Here is a 16629-nt window from a genome sequence, read left to right on the forward strand (position 1 = left end):
GATGAAAACTCGAGAAATCTGATGATGTGTGCTAAGCGAGCAGTTAATACGCGTGTTTATCCTCCAAGGTTTATCCAAATAACTGAAATATTTATGTATCGGAATTTATATTTGATTTGCCGCATTACATGTAATTATGAATTTGTTATCGACCGGCCGAGGACGGTCTGTCATCAGTAAAATAGAGAGCGATAGTTTTCGCGATTTTATTCAGGTTTCTTGGTATGAATTATGGTGTGGAGCTTCGGTGCTATTTTACATATTGTTTTCGAAAGGCAAAAACAACGGTATTCTTTGAATAAGGGAGATCATTTTCACTCACTCGCACATGTATGTTTAAGATAACTCCATCCGTCGCTAGGTAGGGACGAGTTTTCGACTATGGTGACTTTTTGGTATCGGCCAATAATACAGCGGAGCAAGTCTATGTGCGTAGTTTGCTATTGATTTAAAAATGATTTGACATATTAACCCATCTTATTTAAACAAAGGAAAAGTTTTGTAGCGCTTGCACAGTTGTGCTGGTAGGTTACCTTATTAGTCACAGAGTACGAATGAGAAAATGTATACAATGCGACCTTTTCACACTTCTTTTTTATTTAGCCAATTCGCGAAAATTTACTCCACAAGCTTTTCTTTAGCTTTTGGTATCAACTGAATTAAGTCGACATGGAGATTTAACAACCTGGATTTTTCAAAGGCAAACGTTGCCTGCCAATACACAAAATTTTCTCTCAATTGGCATTACACCACCTGATAAGCTGCAGGTATATTTCGGAGTTTTGAGTCTTCTATGGCAGAGATATGTGTACATTTTAATGTTGAATTCGGAATAATATTATTATTAATACTACTATTTCTTTTTCTTTTTCTTTCTCTATTTTTACTGAAATGCTGTACAATTTTATCAACAATATAAGATGATAAATTTTAAAAAAAATTGCACTGAAGATATGCATTATCATTCCCGGTTATTTTGTTTAGATAATTAACTGTCCAGTAGATTTACATGCTGTAATCATAGACGCATGCTCGCTCGTTTACAAAAAAATGACATCTCTGACACGACCTTCGAAGTAACATTTTGCTGCTTCAGTTTGTGATGCAATTATATCGCGTGATGTTAGTGGCAACGCTATTTTTGCGATTATTGGCTCTTTTAATGAAATATTTTAGAACATTCTAAATCAATTTTTTTCTTCACAAAATGACAGATGAGCCGTCATTTTTTTAGCATTCACGTTTTCTCGCACAAAAGTGACCGCCTATTTGTCTTGTTGAAAGAAAAGCTTCCACAAAAATTATAGTTCGCATCATATGTTGTGGGAATTTTCTATAGTATCAGATTTTTATTCTATCATTAGATAAAATTTAAAGGTTACCCATGGCGTTTTGTATGCAAAAGCGAATCTATCATGGCTAGACACATGTTGAAACGAATTGTCCAAAGTCTAACAGTGCATCAGTGGCTTTTGTATGGAAACAGCAATGTAAAGTCGGCCGCTGACACATTATTTTTTCGAGAAGATACTACAATGAAAGGTTAGGTTTTCACTTCTTACTTAAAGCATTGCCACAATGAAATGTGTTCAAAGCGCCCCTGTAAGACATAACATTTGGAAACTTTTAAAGATCGAGATTCTCTGAATTAACCAAAAACATTTGTTTGACTATTTAAAAAAGAGAATTTTATGTCCCTCTGTTTTTTACTTTGTTAGGATAATTAAATTCAGCACTAGTGCAAAAAAAATTTTCTAGAGCTTTTACATAAACTATCAAAAAGAAGACTATGCCAACTTATCGAATTTACTTATCCTGTGAACTACCGTGAAATGAGAACAATTTTATTTCTCTTCCCACAGAATTTTCCTTCGCAAACAGCACTTTTGCGAAAACCAAAATGCTTGTTTAAAACGGGCTCTCAAACAAAAACCCCGTGAAACATAAAATGCGTTGGCAGTGAAGCACAAAAAGAGGTCGGTGTTAATCAGCCCCTAGGTAATCTCCGCTAACTATGTTTCATAACAGCGATAGTTGGTATGGCTCGCTTGCATTATACCATACCCTTTGTCTAATTCTAATCGCATGACAAAAGTTAAAAAGATACTAAAGTAAGAGACAGTTGAGTTTTTTAAATTAAACAACGAAATAATAAAAAAGTATCTCATTGAGTTCTTCATTCTTTGCAGCCAAATCCATAAAAAGAAAGTCATCTTTACTATTCTTGCCTCCTGGACACTTTTCTTTTCTTTTGCATCAAATCGACCAAATTATCAAAAAATTCAAAATTTAATAGTGATTTGATAGCTAACTTACACGATTTATGCTTATTCGTGCTTTTAAAATTTTGTAGCAAGTTAGAATTTTGTTGCAAATATGCAAGTTCTCAAATCTCAAATTATTTGAGCTATTCTTCTACGTCAATACGCAAAATCAATTTTTAATCGTCGTATGTGATTTGTGCGCGTTTGCCAGGTATTTTCTTAACCAAACTGTAAACAAAACATTTTGGTATCAAATCCCACAATTACCCTGGACCCTACGCGAAATTGTGTCAACCGAAGATTGAAGCCTTAAAACTATTTGGGCCGATGAATAACGTAGGGAAGTTTAAGAACGCGACGCATAAAATTTGATCTGTAGTCTTGGTTACCCAATTGTTAGTGAGAGAGGGTTTAAAAAAGTGGAACAGTGGCAATTTTCTTGAAATTCATAGTTCGGCTTGTGATAAGGAGGGAGGAGTGGGGTGGGGGGGGGGGTGGTAGTTTTAATTTTTTTAGACCTCCTTTAAACACAATGCTTATAATTAGTTCTGAAAATTTTATTGGCCAAAAAATTAGATTAGTCTTTGCACAACATGTATAATTGTGTTGCTCATAATGTTGTCATGGTCTTTTATTTAAATTTAGTAGTTAATCCCGTGGAATAATCCACTTAGGAAGAACTTACAATGGGAAGGAACCATCATCTTTTGAATTTTGATAAAGTCAGGAATTAAGCATAATGCACCAAGTTTTTAATTTGTTAACCCGTTACCTCTTTTGTATAGCGCTAAAATCGCTGATGAAGAAAATATTAAATTATCGTTTTTGACGGAAGGTACACACACAGACAGACAAACGACGGCTATTATTAAGGAGACTAGTCGATAAGCCCGTAGAAAAAGTGGCTGAATAACAATGAAAAAGAAACATCACTTGAATTTTAGTAATATAATACGGAATTCACCCGTTGCCTCTATTATATAGAGCTAAAAACGCTAACCAAAATAATGTATAATAATGTCAGGGTTCAGCAGACCCGTCAATATTCACCATACATTTTTATAGAAATTTCTTTGCTCGTTGCCTTTATTTTTTAGAGCTTAATATGGTCATCAAGAAAATGTAAATGATCCATATGATTCTATACATTTTCTTGACAAATAATTATAACATCCATCGGTTCTGTTTTTTTAAAAATTGTTTATCCGTATATTTTCATTGTGAAGAGCTTAAGACTATGATACAAATAATGTGCTTTACCATGTCATTTGAAATTTGAAGGAAACTTCTGTTCCACCGTAATGACGTCATTTCTGATCCCTATGACGTCATAATATTTAACCTGCAATAATTGTACTTAATAATCTTCGATAAACCTTTAATTAAATTATAGCAATTATAAGAGGAATAAAATAAACTTGCACCTTCTAAATTTGTATGTATTTATTAAATGGTCTGGCATATTTTTATATTCTAGACGAATTTGAATTTTTGACTATCAGCTTAAACCGAAATGATCGATTACGATTTATACTTGTACAAGATCATATAGTCGCTACGTTGGAGACAGTCCGACAAACTTGGAATCATGGTGTAGAAGAAGTTAAAGACGATCGCCCGCATTGTTATGAGTTAGTACTAAAAGGAAATCCATGGTGGACATCAGGTAGGATGATTTGATGCAACTAATACCAAACTGCCTGTTTAAAGATGGTTTCCCTAGAAGAAAATTATACTGTAAAGGACCCTCTTTTATCAAATAAGTAAAAGAACACTTCTGTTTTTTTTAAATGTTTGGGCAAACAGATCTGTAAAATAATAAAGCGATCTTCTACCTTCCTTTAGTAAAAAACATTGCTTATCATTAATCACTTTCGTGTTTTATATAGGAAATTTCTTTAATGAAATGGTGGTTTTTTTATTTAGGTGTTAAAGCTGTCGAAGCAAGACTCGTAATCTTAAAAATTATGGAGAAACTAAGCCAATTTGGTTACTCTGTTTTGACTGGATTTGATATCTCACCAAGATCTAATGATAAATCTTTGTTTTTGTTTCAAAGAGGAACACCTGTTCAAGCAAAGTTTATGTGTCTTTCTCTGCATGATGTTAATATAATTCGGAATATATTATACTATATTAATAACGTGATCAAAATTCCTAATATCGAATTTCCATAGTCTTTTAATTGGATATGTCCGTCGTAGTTACAGTTAGTAGTAGTACCTAATTGGTAATTGTTCATCTTTTTAGATTGGAAAGGAAATCATTAACAGTTGGTTGCTTGGAATTCAAGAAGAAATATGTGTATCCGATATTGTTAGCTACGAGGTTTTCTTATTAAACAATACCCTTTTATTATTCTTAGTAAACGTAGAAAGGACTTTCAATGTGTTAAATTTAAATGGATTTACTATACTTCTTATAACTCCTTACAGATATGTTATGCAATGGTTAGTGTTGTTTTCAGGTTTTATTATTGTTCACAAAATTGTCAGTAACAATTTTACACAGCTCCAAAGAAGTAGGTATTAACGTAACTCGTGGTTTCTTCAATGATATAAGCTGATGAAATATACCTTTTTTATTTCAGGCAACATTAAATGGTTATCCTTGGAATTCTATATGGAGCGAGGGAATTTATGTGCGTGCATTGCTACTTAAACTTTTAAATGCTTTTACTTCAATGGGATGGAGATTGGCTTGCACAGCTGATGTAGACGCAATGTACGAGTCTAATGACAACGGAGCTGGTTTCCCAATAGATGTTCATAGTTAGTACTTTGTGTATGTTGGATAAATTAGCTAACAATAAGTATCGGAAATTCCGAGTGTTCCTTCGGGCACTTCTACTTATTTTCGTACAATGGCAATATGAACTTATTCCGACCGCGTTAATTTTTTTAACAAAATTAAATTTAGGTTATAAAAAGAAAAGCTCGGAAAAAAAGTTTGGAATTTGTTTGATGTGAACTGTAGAATAATATTTGCGCAAATCAAATCGTTTAAGTTTTTTTACAAATGCGCAAAATTTAGTACTCGCAAAAATTAGTACAAATAAAGGTGTTTGTATCGAATGTAAATTCAGCTGAATCTCAAGTTGGTGTTTTCACACGTTTATCACGCCGTTGTGTTGTAGCACCACGCCATATTTAGATTTTTATATCGCCAGAGTCAACAGACAGCTAGAAGTTGAAAGTGTGGTTGTGTTTTTTCTATGCCAGCGAGCTAGCTGCTCCATACTTTATTTTTTAGCCTTTCAGTTGTGCTAGAGAACCATTTTCCCACTCCATTTCTCTTGCTTCTCCCTCCTGTAACTATTGGTACACGGCTGATATTAGTTAATCTCGTTGGTCATTTTTAATTAAGCAGTTTGTAGTAGACTTAAAGGGGAAGTAACCTCAAAAATATAAATTTATTTTTACGACTACGTATTTGTATTTCAACTTAAAATATCAAAAAAAAAAACATATAAACACGAGGAATTATTTTAAATACCTATATTTTCTGTTCATATCTCCTTAAAAACTTCGTTTTCGAAAAAAGCGGGTCAAAATTAAAAAGACTGGGTTCTACCTCAAATATGGCATTTTGTAGTTCAAAACATTGCGCTAGCTAGACGAGGCTCTAAGTTGTTTATATTTCAACAGACTTTTGAATAAGAAACAAAAATGCATTACAGTTTCTTGTCCAGTGACAAAGAAAACACTGTTCCAGGCATTTCGGCTCTAAAGTCATTTAGTTTTGAGCCTGAAATGTCGTTAGAAGAACAAGAAAAATTTTTAAGTTGCAGCCACGAAGACGAAGTTGTAGAAAAAGAAGGCAATCGAATTGGAAACAATAATCGGTGTAAATAAAGTAATCACTGTAGACCGATGAGTTTATTCTCTGAAAGTTTGTGCTGCAAAGATAATAATGAAATTCCCGACGACTACTTCGAAAGCAAAAATAATTTCGCCGAATATAAAGTCGTTCATTTATAATCATGACTGCGGTGATATCCATTTTATATCTTTGACCTCCTTCTGTCTTCAATAAATTGAAATTGTTAAATTGAATCGAGTTATAAATAAAGTCCAATAAAAAAGAAAATACATTTTCCATACGCACAACACGATAAAAAGTTTCTCACCAAGCTCTTTACAATTCCTTCGTCTCAGTCAATTTTTCTTCCCGCGCAATCATATAAATCCTGGATTGACTCCGGAACATATTTGGACAAGTTCAATCAAGCTGGTGTTATTGATATTATTAATAGAAACAAACAAGTTTTTGAACCTTGTGCAGATTTGGTTGAGAAAGCATTAATAAATATGAGTTCAAATTTATCTTTGAATCAGGATCAGTTTGCTGATGAAGGAAATGATGAAGTGTCACATTTGATGGAAGACTCTCATGATTTACGGCACAGTGAAAACACATAAATTTAAACATTGTCCCAAACATTTCTATTAAATCTTTAAAATTTCGACCAATTATTACACAAACTGGCACCTGCACGTGCAATGCTGCTCAGGCAATCTCTGATTATTTAAAAACCTTTGTACACTAATAATGACTTTATCATGACAAATACACAAAACTTTCTTTGATCCAGAATCAACCACCGCTAGATGTAAATGAGGAGTATGTATCATATTATGTCGAGTCATTGTTTACAAATAACTTACATCTTGGACGAAATTTATATAAACAAGAAGCTACCATAAATCTGCAACGCCTTCTCGAAAAGCTGACAACGCAGAGCACCTTCATTTTCCAATCAAGATATTACAAGCAGACTGATTGCTGTACAATGGGAGGTCCACTAACAGTCATTTTTTCAAACATCTTCCTGACAAAACTTGAGAATGAAATCGTCCGACTAACCGAACCAATCTTCTACAAACGATTTGCGGATGATGTGATAAATAGACGAGTAGCCAACCAACCAGATCGTCTATTTAATTTAATCAACAACTACTACCAAATATTCGTTTTATAGTTGAAGTAAATCACAAAGTTCTTGGAAATCAATTTGAACATTAAAGAAAATAAGGTCATCACATCTGTTCATCGAAAACCAAACAAGTTACCTACACACTGGACTTCAAAAATCCCAAAGAGATATAAACGAAATGCGATCAACGTTGATTTAAACAGATCGTATCGCATAGGCATGAATTTTAATGAGGAAAAGAAAAACATCAGAGATAAATTTAACCATGCTGGTTTCCCGATACTCTTCACAGATAGTGTAATTCGTCAGTCAGAAGAGAAGATATCGTCTCAGCCCGAAGATCTGATTATTCCGGAGTTCTTGTTCAAGGAATCAAAGAAGTTTATCCTTGTAGAGATTCCTGATTCAAATGTACAATTTGTGAAACGTTTTCTCCAGAAACTAAAGGATTTTACAAACGACAAGATCGATATTGGCATAAAATGGTTGACAAAGAAAGTCAAAAATCTTTTTTGCGTCAAGGACAAAAATCCCCATCAAGCATGCAATTTACGGAGACGTATGGACGTGCAATGCAAATTACATTGGTGAAACAAAACGAAATCTAGAGGCACAAAAATATCAACAAAGATCAAGAACCTGCAAAACAACTAAGGGAATACCCAGTACACGCTTTCAATTGGAAAATTCTAATGAATGCACAAATTGACAAGAACACGAAAGAACATTGAAGCGTCTGTAATCGCCCTTAAGAGACCTACCTTAAACGACCAATTATCCTCACAGCGACTCTTCCTCTTTAGAAATGGTGTAACATAAATATCATAAGAAAAGATAGTTACTGTCCTACCGTAGAGAATTACCTTTTTCTAATTTTTAATTTATCTTTTATCACCTCTATGAGTATGATTTTGCAACTTGTATATATGTAGCATATCTGATTTCTCATTTTATTGTAACATCTATAGCATTGATGATGGTTTTTTACCGAAAAGCTTTTGCTTAAAATATATTTTGTTGTTATCATTCCATTTCATTTCATCTCATTATTCTGAATCAGAAGATCCGGCTAAGGGCTGTAGTGTTAGATGAGGTTTGTGTTTCTGCTAGTTGTGCGTCGACTATTATCACTAATAACGAGTTGATTACAAAAATTAGATCACTTAACAAAAGGCAACGGCAATGGTTGGGCAAAAAAATTTGTTAAAAATCTGTCAGCTGCTCAAGTTATATATATTTCTCCATTGTGCATGTTTTTACTGGAGGTGCTGGAACAGGTGAATCACATTTGATTAAAACTGTTTATCATGCTTTAACTAAAATATTCTTATACAACTCCAAAACTTTGGACACACCAAAGGTATTATTGCTTGCTCCAACAGGTGTAGCTGCTTTTAATATTAATGGAACTACTATCCATTCTGCTCTTGGCATTCCAGTTAGTAAATTTGGAAAGAGTTTGCCTAGACTCAATGATAAAAGTAGGTCTGCGTTACGAAATAATCTGTGTGAATGGCGAGCAATTATCATTGATGAAATATCCAGGGTCTCCAATTTGCAACTTTTGCATATTCACTCACGGTTAAATGAAATATTTGGATGTTTTGATGATGTTCCATTTGCGGGTATAACTTTTGTAAAAGTCAGTGACTTCTATCAACTGCCTTCAGTATATTTTGAGTACAATGATTAGTGGCAAAATTACGCACATTAGTGGGATTTTTTTAAGAGGGTTAAACTTCATGAAATTATGCGCCAAAGAGGTGATTCTGCACTAATTGATCTCTTAAACAAAGTTCCGACTGGCTCATTTGAAGCAGAAGATGAGAAGCTACTAAAACCTTGATTTGTTACACAAAGCAATACAACTCATCCAAATGACGCTTTTCATATCTTTGCAGAGAATAAACCATGTGAAGAACATAATTGTCAAATGTTGAGATTAAATGAAAATTGTTTGTACTCAATACTAACAATTGATGATTTTCTTCCTAAAAATGTTGCTAATAATGTTATTGACAAAGCGCTTAGTCGCAATAAAAATGAAACAGGTGGTTTGGCAGGCAAACTAGAAGTCAAAGTTGATGCAAGAGTAATGTTAACAATTAATATTGACATTGCAGATCGTTTAATTAATGGACAACTTGGAATGATTCGCTACCTTAGTTCTAAAGTTGCCTAAGTCCTGAGTGCCTTCATTCTAAAAGGGCCTAGGTCCTAAATACCTTAAATCTGAAAGGGCCTAAGTCCTGAGAGCCCTAATTCTAAAGAGGCCTAAGTCCATTTTCTTGATTTTGAGAAAACTGCGATTTAAGTTTTTACTTGATTCTGAAGTCATATTTAATATTTAGGTTTGGAAGTAAAACTTTTCTGAAAGCCATGATTATGCTTTTGTTTCTCTAGGATCAAAAGCTGTTATTGGTAAAGTAGATAAGTCATGTGTACCAAGCAAAAACAACAAATTAATTTTTACTAATTTTAAATTATAGGGACTTAGCACCATATGAACATTTTCACTAAAAGGGCCTAAGTCCATGCCTTCAAAATTCAATTGTTTGAAAAAGTCCAAAACATTTCTAAAAGCAGTCCATACCCATTCTGAGTGAAAAAAAGGTCGAAAGTTATCAAACATAAAAAAGGCCTAACTTCATGCTTTTCCTAGAGCCCTGAAGAAAACTAGAATAGAGTAACTGAATAAGACTGATAAAAGTGCTGGTAGAAGTACATTTTATTTGAAGTATCAGCTAAATATTTCAAATATTCCTTGAATTTTACTATTAATGTTTATTATACAGGAATTATTAGACTAGTAAATATTAATCAACAGGAATAATATCAGCTATCAGCAAGACTGGAACAATGTTGAAGAAATATATAATAGAATTTTATAAATTAGTTTTTATGTGCCTTTATGTCATTATACGCCTAATAAGGCATGCTTAGGGCTAGGGTTAGGCAAGGCATACCCTTGGCATGGAGCGATATGTAACTAGTGTAACCAGTGTTTTTGAGACTGGATCGTATTGAAATTTAGCTAGGCAATGCAAATTACTGCAGCCTAGAGGCTAATCTGAGGCAATTTAAGGCAATAATGTAATGTAATGTAAACCAAAATTGAGAAAAAACTAAATGAGAATAAATTATTGAATCTACTGATAAAGATACTTTTTGAGCAATCTCTGCAATTCTTGAGTTATGAGTAGCTAAACTTTTTTGTAAAGTTAAAATTTAAAAAAGGTTTACTTCACAGTAGTAGAATCTTCGTTGTGAGTAAAATCGTCAGAAATAGAAAATTGAAATCAGGAAGTACAGCCCAAAAGGAGAGCTGATTATTAAAAATGGTACTGAAGACCCCTCAAAAACTATTTTGAATTGATAAATAATGAAATCATACAAAAGTACAGAAAACTCCTATATAACAAGAGTATTTTGAATGGATAAAAAAATCTGAAATTTAAATTGTTTTTATGTTCAGCTAACAGTGCTCAATATGGTCAGTTGAACATAGAGCCGTCTATGTCCAATGTTAGAAAACTTGAACAGAACAGGAATAAATAAAAGTGATTAAATCTTTGGTAACTCTGAAATGCAAAGATTTAGTCTAAACTTAACAAAAAGAATGAATCAAAGTAATGAAATACTTTAGAACTATTGCCAAAACTGAATAATAAAAAAGTAACTTGAGCAAAACAAGAAATATAAAAAATAAACATGATGATGAAAATAAAAACTGTTTTAAATATAAGAAATGAAAAAACTATGTTAAAATAATTAATAGTAGCTTAAGTGAAATTAATTGCTAACTAATGGAATATAATGCTAATAGACAATAATACTTAGGAACTGTTGAAACTATTTTGCAAATTCGCTATGGAATAAGCAAGAAATGGGGTTAAAAAAAGTTTTGAAAATAATTACATGGCGGGAATGTTAAAAACTATTGTAATGTAAAACTGTCATCTGAGACCTTCCCGTTTTTAGAATTAACCATACCTCTTAGGTCAGAATTCAGGCCTCTTTGAAAAATTTGAACAGAACTGAATAAAGGTGATTAAATCTATGATAACAACTCCAAAGTTTGAATATTTAGTCTAAAAACTAAACAAGAGCCAATAAAATGTCTCATCAAAATACTAAAATACTTTAGAAAGACCAAAGGCCATGTGTAGTAATAAGACAATTTTCAACTTCTCCTTGTACAAACCTTTGTAGTGAAATTGTGGACGAATCGCATTATTAGAGCATAATGCAAGCAAATCCTGAAAAAACATTTTTAGAAATTTTGTGACTTTAATATTACAGCACATGTTTTTGTATAAGCAAAATGCTAAATTACGCTCAAAGCTAATATGATAATTCCGTGGCTATTAAACAATTTACATGTTTACTCTCTGGATTTATAAAAACATGTAAAACATTTTAGGCTGACTTACTTAAACAAAATGACCGAGTCTGAGTCTTGTATACTTACAAATGTTGCTTTACCAGGATAACGTCACATGAAAAAATTTAAATTAAATTGAATTAAGCTTACTTTTAGCAATGCATTCGACAGAGGTAGTTTTTTTTTTTGTAAAGTGTTGGTAAATTAAAATTTTTTGGGCCACTCTTCCTTGCTTGTTTAAGTTTCATACCGACCACAACGTTTGTAAAAGTAGCAGTTACACTATATCGTACGCCAATTGAAACCTTGAAGTCAGTGGAAGGTGCAATTTTTATTTGTTTGACCTTCAACCAATGCACCTTAGTCATTTTCCTAGTTTTTTTTCAGGAGTTTGATCCGTCATTAATGAGGAAAAAGAACCATCAAAATCACTTTTGAAGTTGTAGAAATTGTTTGAATCCATTGAAATTTCTTTATATGGATTTTTCCTCTCTGTTTTCTCAATCAGCGTGATCCATTGTGTAGAGTGATGAATGTTAACTCACGCGCTCAATAACGGAACAGACCATATCATTAACATTTTGTGTGTAGCCTTTCTCTAAGTACACAAGGTTGATGACGATACCCTTTTCGTTTGCTAAGATGGATAGCATGTGAACTATAAAACGGGTTTTTTTTGGCATATGCAATTGTCAGTAAAAAGATAGAGTGTTACAGTGTCTGGCAATTCTTCAATAAACAATTTCAGTCAACTTGAAATTTCATTGGAGCCGCGCTTAACTTTTTCTTTTTCAAACTATTTCAAATTCTTTACCTGAAGTTAATAATGGGTTGATGGGTGGTTTGACATCATATTTCAAACTTTTCGTTGATTTTTGTGTATTCTTCAAACTTCATACTCCAAATAATGTATGATTCACAACAATGTTTATCTTCGTCGAATTTGCTCCACATGTTTAAACTTTGTGCATAAATTAAAGTAATGAAAAACGTTTGCCAGTCTTTCTTCACCTTCTAATTGTGCAGATAATCGGTATTAGGAACCATTGTTGCCACAAACAATGTCTTTCCCCGTTTAAAAAGGTTAAAGTTGGGACCTATAATTGTCCCCTCAAAAAGTCACTATACTTATCAGCTGCTTCACTCTTTTCAAAATAGCCAGCCCTAACATGACAATTTTCTCCAACTTTATATTTTACTTCAAAACGCCGTTTTTTGGTGCCTATTCTCACTTTTCTACTAAAACAATATATTTGTCTAACATGCTAACCACATTGGCTCGCTTACGAAACTAAAAAAACCTTTTTAGAAAAAAAATACAGAGGCAAAAAAAAATCTCCCACTAATTCACCCAAGTTTACCAGTTTCAGCCAAATGCAACCATTTTTGAGCCATCTAGCTCTTTTTTTAGGACAGGCAGAATCATTCACCGTGAATTTACCAGCTAAGATCAAACTTATAATCCTGGGTCTGTCTTGCAATATACTGTTATGTCTTTTGAACTTTTATTCTGGCAGAGAGCATAAAGAGACTTTCTTTCTTTATCCCCAGCAACTGTAATTGAAATATTTAGAAACGAATAAAGATGCACCTATTTGATTTCGCTTGGTTGAATTTAACTAAAGCTGAAAATATGAAAAAGTAACCAAAAAGTTTTAATATAAACCAAAATATTATTTTTCTTATAACTATATATAAATACACACTATAAAGGTATTGTTGCTTTTCTTTATCGCCATTGCATCATTAATACACTATATTCAATTTTTTCACCTACTTACAACTAACCATAATGCTGGGCTTTTCTAAGAATAAATAGACTTAGGTTCTTTTGTTTTTACTTAAATTGAATTTAATATGGACTTAGGCCCTTTCCCATGGACTTAGGCCTTTTTAAAACTGAAACATTTCATCCAGATGGACTTAGGCCCATATGTACTAAAACCTTATTGGACTTACGCCTTTTTAAAATGAAATATGTTTTTTATCAAAGGTTTGTGATCAATTTTCAAGATTTTCTAACCTCAAAACCCATACATTAGACACATCAAAATAAAGCCAGTGATCCAGAGATTCCGAAAAATTCTCAATTTTCATAAAAATGGACTTAGGCCCCTTTAGAATTGTTAGGGACCTGGACGAAGGCCCCTTTAGAATTGGGGAGGACCTGGACTTAGGCCCCTTTAGAACTAAGGTAGCGAGCATATATCATTTCACACTAATGGTTTTGGTAACAATATTTCTATAAAATTTGATGATATTTAAGCGGGTCTAAAGAAAATGCAAAACAATCCTTTAGCAATGCAACACAAATGGGTTCCTATTGAAAAGGCAGAGGCCAATATTATAATAAGGGATAATAAAAGTAGTTCTCCAATTATAAAGCGAACACAGTTTCCTTTGATGTTACCTAAATCAGGCAGTTATTATTTTTTCATAGTTAAAACAAAATAGTTTTAACAATGGTCAAATGTATGTAGCCTTAAGTGGAGTTACTTCCTTGAATGGACTATTTTTAACAGGTGAAAACAAGTCATTCACTATTAAAGCTGATGCTAAAGTATCATGCGAATATGACTGTGTGAGAAGAGAATCCACACTCCAACCATTACATCAAGATGATGATTTAGAAACAGATTTGACAATTACGTTATTAAATAAAAGGTCTGTTAACAGGCATGCTTTAGATATTTTTCATGATCAATTTTTGATAAGTTCGGATATATTCTGTCTCATTGAAACTCAACTTTTACCAGAACAAAGTAGCTACAGATGGTATTTCTGAAATTTTAGATGACTTTCGTATGTTACACAACAAGTTCAATGGCAACTTTCAAAGAATTTCATTTCGACATGATCTTAATGTTGAAATAGTTAATATGTATCAAAGCCCTGGCGTTTCTATTATAGAGTTTAAAAAACTTTCCTGACTTAATCTGTCCAAGTGTTATTGTACAGAAAAAATACATCTTGTTTGTCTCAGTTCTATGAAACGTTATGTGTATTGTTCAGTTATCATCAATTCAAATTATTATGCGTGACTTTAGTATCAATGCCCAAGATTACACACGTTCAAATGTGTTGTCACAAATATTGGAGACTTTTTATCAGATAATACAAGAACCAACTCATCTTCGTGGAGCAACACTTGACCATATATATGTCAAAAAGGAGCTTAGATTCTAATTTAAAATTCACGTTCTAATTGACGTTTAAAGGGATTTACGAACTAAAACAGAGTTATGAACTGACGCAATTTGAAAGACATTTTACGAACAAGTGGATGACTACGAAACAAAACATGTGCATGGTCAATTTTGTGGTGATGATGATTCTTGGTGAAATTTAAAATGTAAATGTAAAATATGTGATTTATAGAGATTTAAATTCATTGAATTCATTTTAAAGGGAAATGGAATTTAATAACTTGTATCGAACTGTTGCCATGATAAACTTTGACATATACATGCTGTAAAATAGGGAAAGAAGAGGACAATTTATGTCTGGGTAAATATTATATTACGTATTTTTAGTATTCATTTTTTCTTTAGTTTTCATTGTTGAAGAGAACAGATGAATCTATATGTATTCACAATATACCATTATCAGCCATAATAAATTGCAATCTAAAGACTGGAAACGTACCAAAGTATTTTTCCATCAATATCCATGTTATATCGATGCAACTTTACTGATTCACGAATTCAACCGCTAAAACATTTTTAAACTAGAAGGTTATAATAGTTTAAAACACGTATTGGAATCAGTCATATCCAATACTACCCTAACTAGTGGACGCAGAATTGCAGCGATTCATAAACTGATATAAGAAGAATGTACGAGCCATGCCATGCCATTACTTACTTTCGTTCGATGCACCACTCCAAACGTTTACGTCGGCTATAGTAGCAGAATAATACTGCATCCGTGAAAAATACATCGTGCTTAATTAAAATAGCGTGCAGTGCTCAAACTAAGGGAAGGCAACTGTAAATCTCATCATTTAAAAGAACTCTAGATTTTGTGCAAATTACATTGTAAACTGTTATAAGTATTGTCACGTCAACTTTAGGTGTAATGTTATCTTTCCACGTTTAATGTCTCCAGTTCTAATTTGTGTTACTTTTGTAATTTGGCAATTATTGTATTGTTTTTTCTTTGTTTAGTAGTAATAAAATATTAAAATATCTCCTTACTGTACCCTTTTAATTGTTTATTTGTTAAAAATGGGAATTATGTATCAACAATATTTTCGCGCAACCAATTGTTTGCGCAGCGGCTTTGCGCAAAAATTCGATGTGTGCGAAAATTTAATGAATGTTAAGGGAAAAATTTGTTTGCGAATGATCTAAGATCAGGACCGCCGACTATCGCTCGATATTTGCGCAACATTGCGTATAAAGCCTTATTGAAGGGTCGGGGCTAAACGAGCCAATATGAAACAAATTAAGTATAATTTCGATCTTTACGAACACAAAATTGTCATTTCTTTGGTGCCATTGGCTGCTACGTGAGCTTTAGTATTCTGTGTGATTTTAAACCGATCGCGATTTCTTGTTTGTCATTGATTTGGAAAATGCAGAAAAACCCTGGTATGGTAAGCTAATGACACCAAAAGTGAAAGCTGGTGTAAGGTTTTGGGACATTTTATTCATGATTGGTCACGTTTAACAAGAAACAATTTTTATGCGCGAATGGAACTACACAAAGCTGTTTAGAAGAAAAAAGTTTTCGCAAAACAAAAATACTGAGTAACTGTGATAACGACAGGCTGTTAAATTTTAAAACTTTCGAGAAAACTTGTTCCGCAAAATAGCAATTGACAGTTGTTGTTAGGACGATGTTACGATTGACTCCAACCTATGCAAAAGTTATTTTTGAATAAGAATTGAAAAAAAACAGACAGCGTGTTAGAAGCTGATATTAATTTTCGCGCAAGTAATGAAAGTCGACCGCGACAAAAAACTGGGCAAAATTACTATCATTATAGAAAGTTCCTATATATGTCCATGTTTTCAAAATATAAATAAGCAGAATCTTGTACT

General features: G+C 32.8%; 1 protein-coding gene across 2 annotated transcripts; it reads left to right on the forward strand.

Moving 5' to 3' along the window:
• The first annotated feature begins 641 nt into the window (after window positions 1–641).
• LOC130612452 (uncharacterized) lies at window positions 642–14608 on the forward strand. 2 transcript variants are annotated; one of them, XM_057433771.1, is made up of 8 exons: window positions 642–767; window positions 985–1076; window positions 1365–1542; window positions 3742–3930; window positions 4191–4369; window positions 4515–4592; window positions 4855–5035; window positions 14378–14608. In XM_057433771.1, exons 2-8 carry the CDS (start codon window positions 1029–1031, stop codon window positions 14512–14514), a joined length of 990 nt encoding a protein of 329 aa, XP_057289754.1. In that variant the 5' UTR covers window positions 642–767; window positions 985–1028; the 3' UTR covers window positions 14515–14608. The 2 variants fall into 2 exon arrangements, with proteins under 2 accessions (XP_057289754.1, XP_057289755.1); XM_057433772.1 differs by lacking the exon at window positions 642–767 and having other exon boundaries at window positions 985–1122; window positions 14378–14605.
• Window positions 14609–16629: the final 2021 nt, after the last annotated feature.

This window comes from Hydractinia symbiolongicarpus, chromosome 10, assembly GCF_029227915.1.
Source record: "Hydractinia symbiolongicarpus strain clone_291-10 chromosome 10, HSymV2.1, whole genome shotgun sequence".
In the NCBI taxonomy this organism is placed as follows: domain Eukaryota; kingdom Metazoa; phylum Cnidaria; class Hydrozoa; order Anthoathecata; family Hydractiniidae; genus Hydractinia; species Hydractinia symbiolongicarpus.

What these genes read in the sequence shown, in the direction of transcription:
- LOC130612452 (XM_057433771.1), top strand. Translation starts at nt 1,029, where the DNA reads ATGCTCGCTCGTTTACAAAAAAATGACATCTCTGACACGACCTTCGAA. An exon ending in AGAAGATACTACAATGAAAG is followed by an intron (nt 1,543 to 3,741) that starts GTTAGGTTTTCA and finishes TTTATATTCTAG; the next exon opens with ACGAATTTGAATTTTTGACT. An exon ending in CCGATATTGTTAGCTACGAG is followed by an intron (nt 4,593 to 4,854) that starts GTTTTCTTATTA and finishes TTTTTATTTCAG; the next exon opens with GCAACATTAAATGGTTATCC.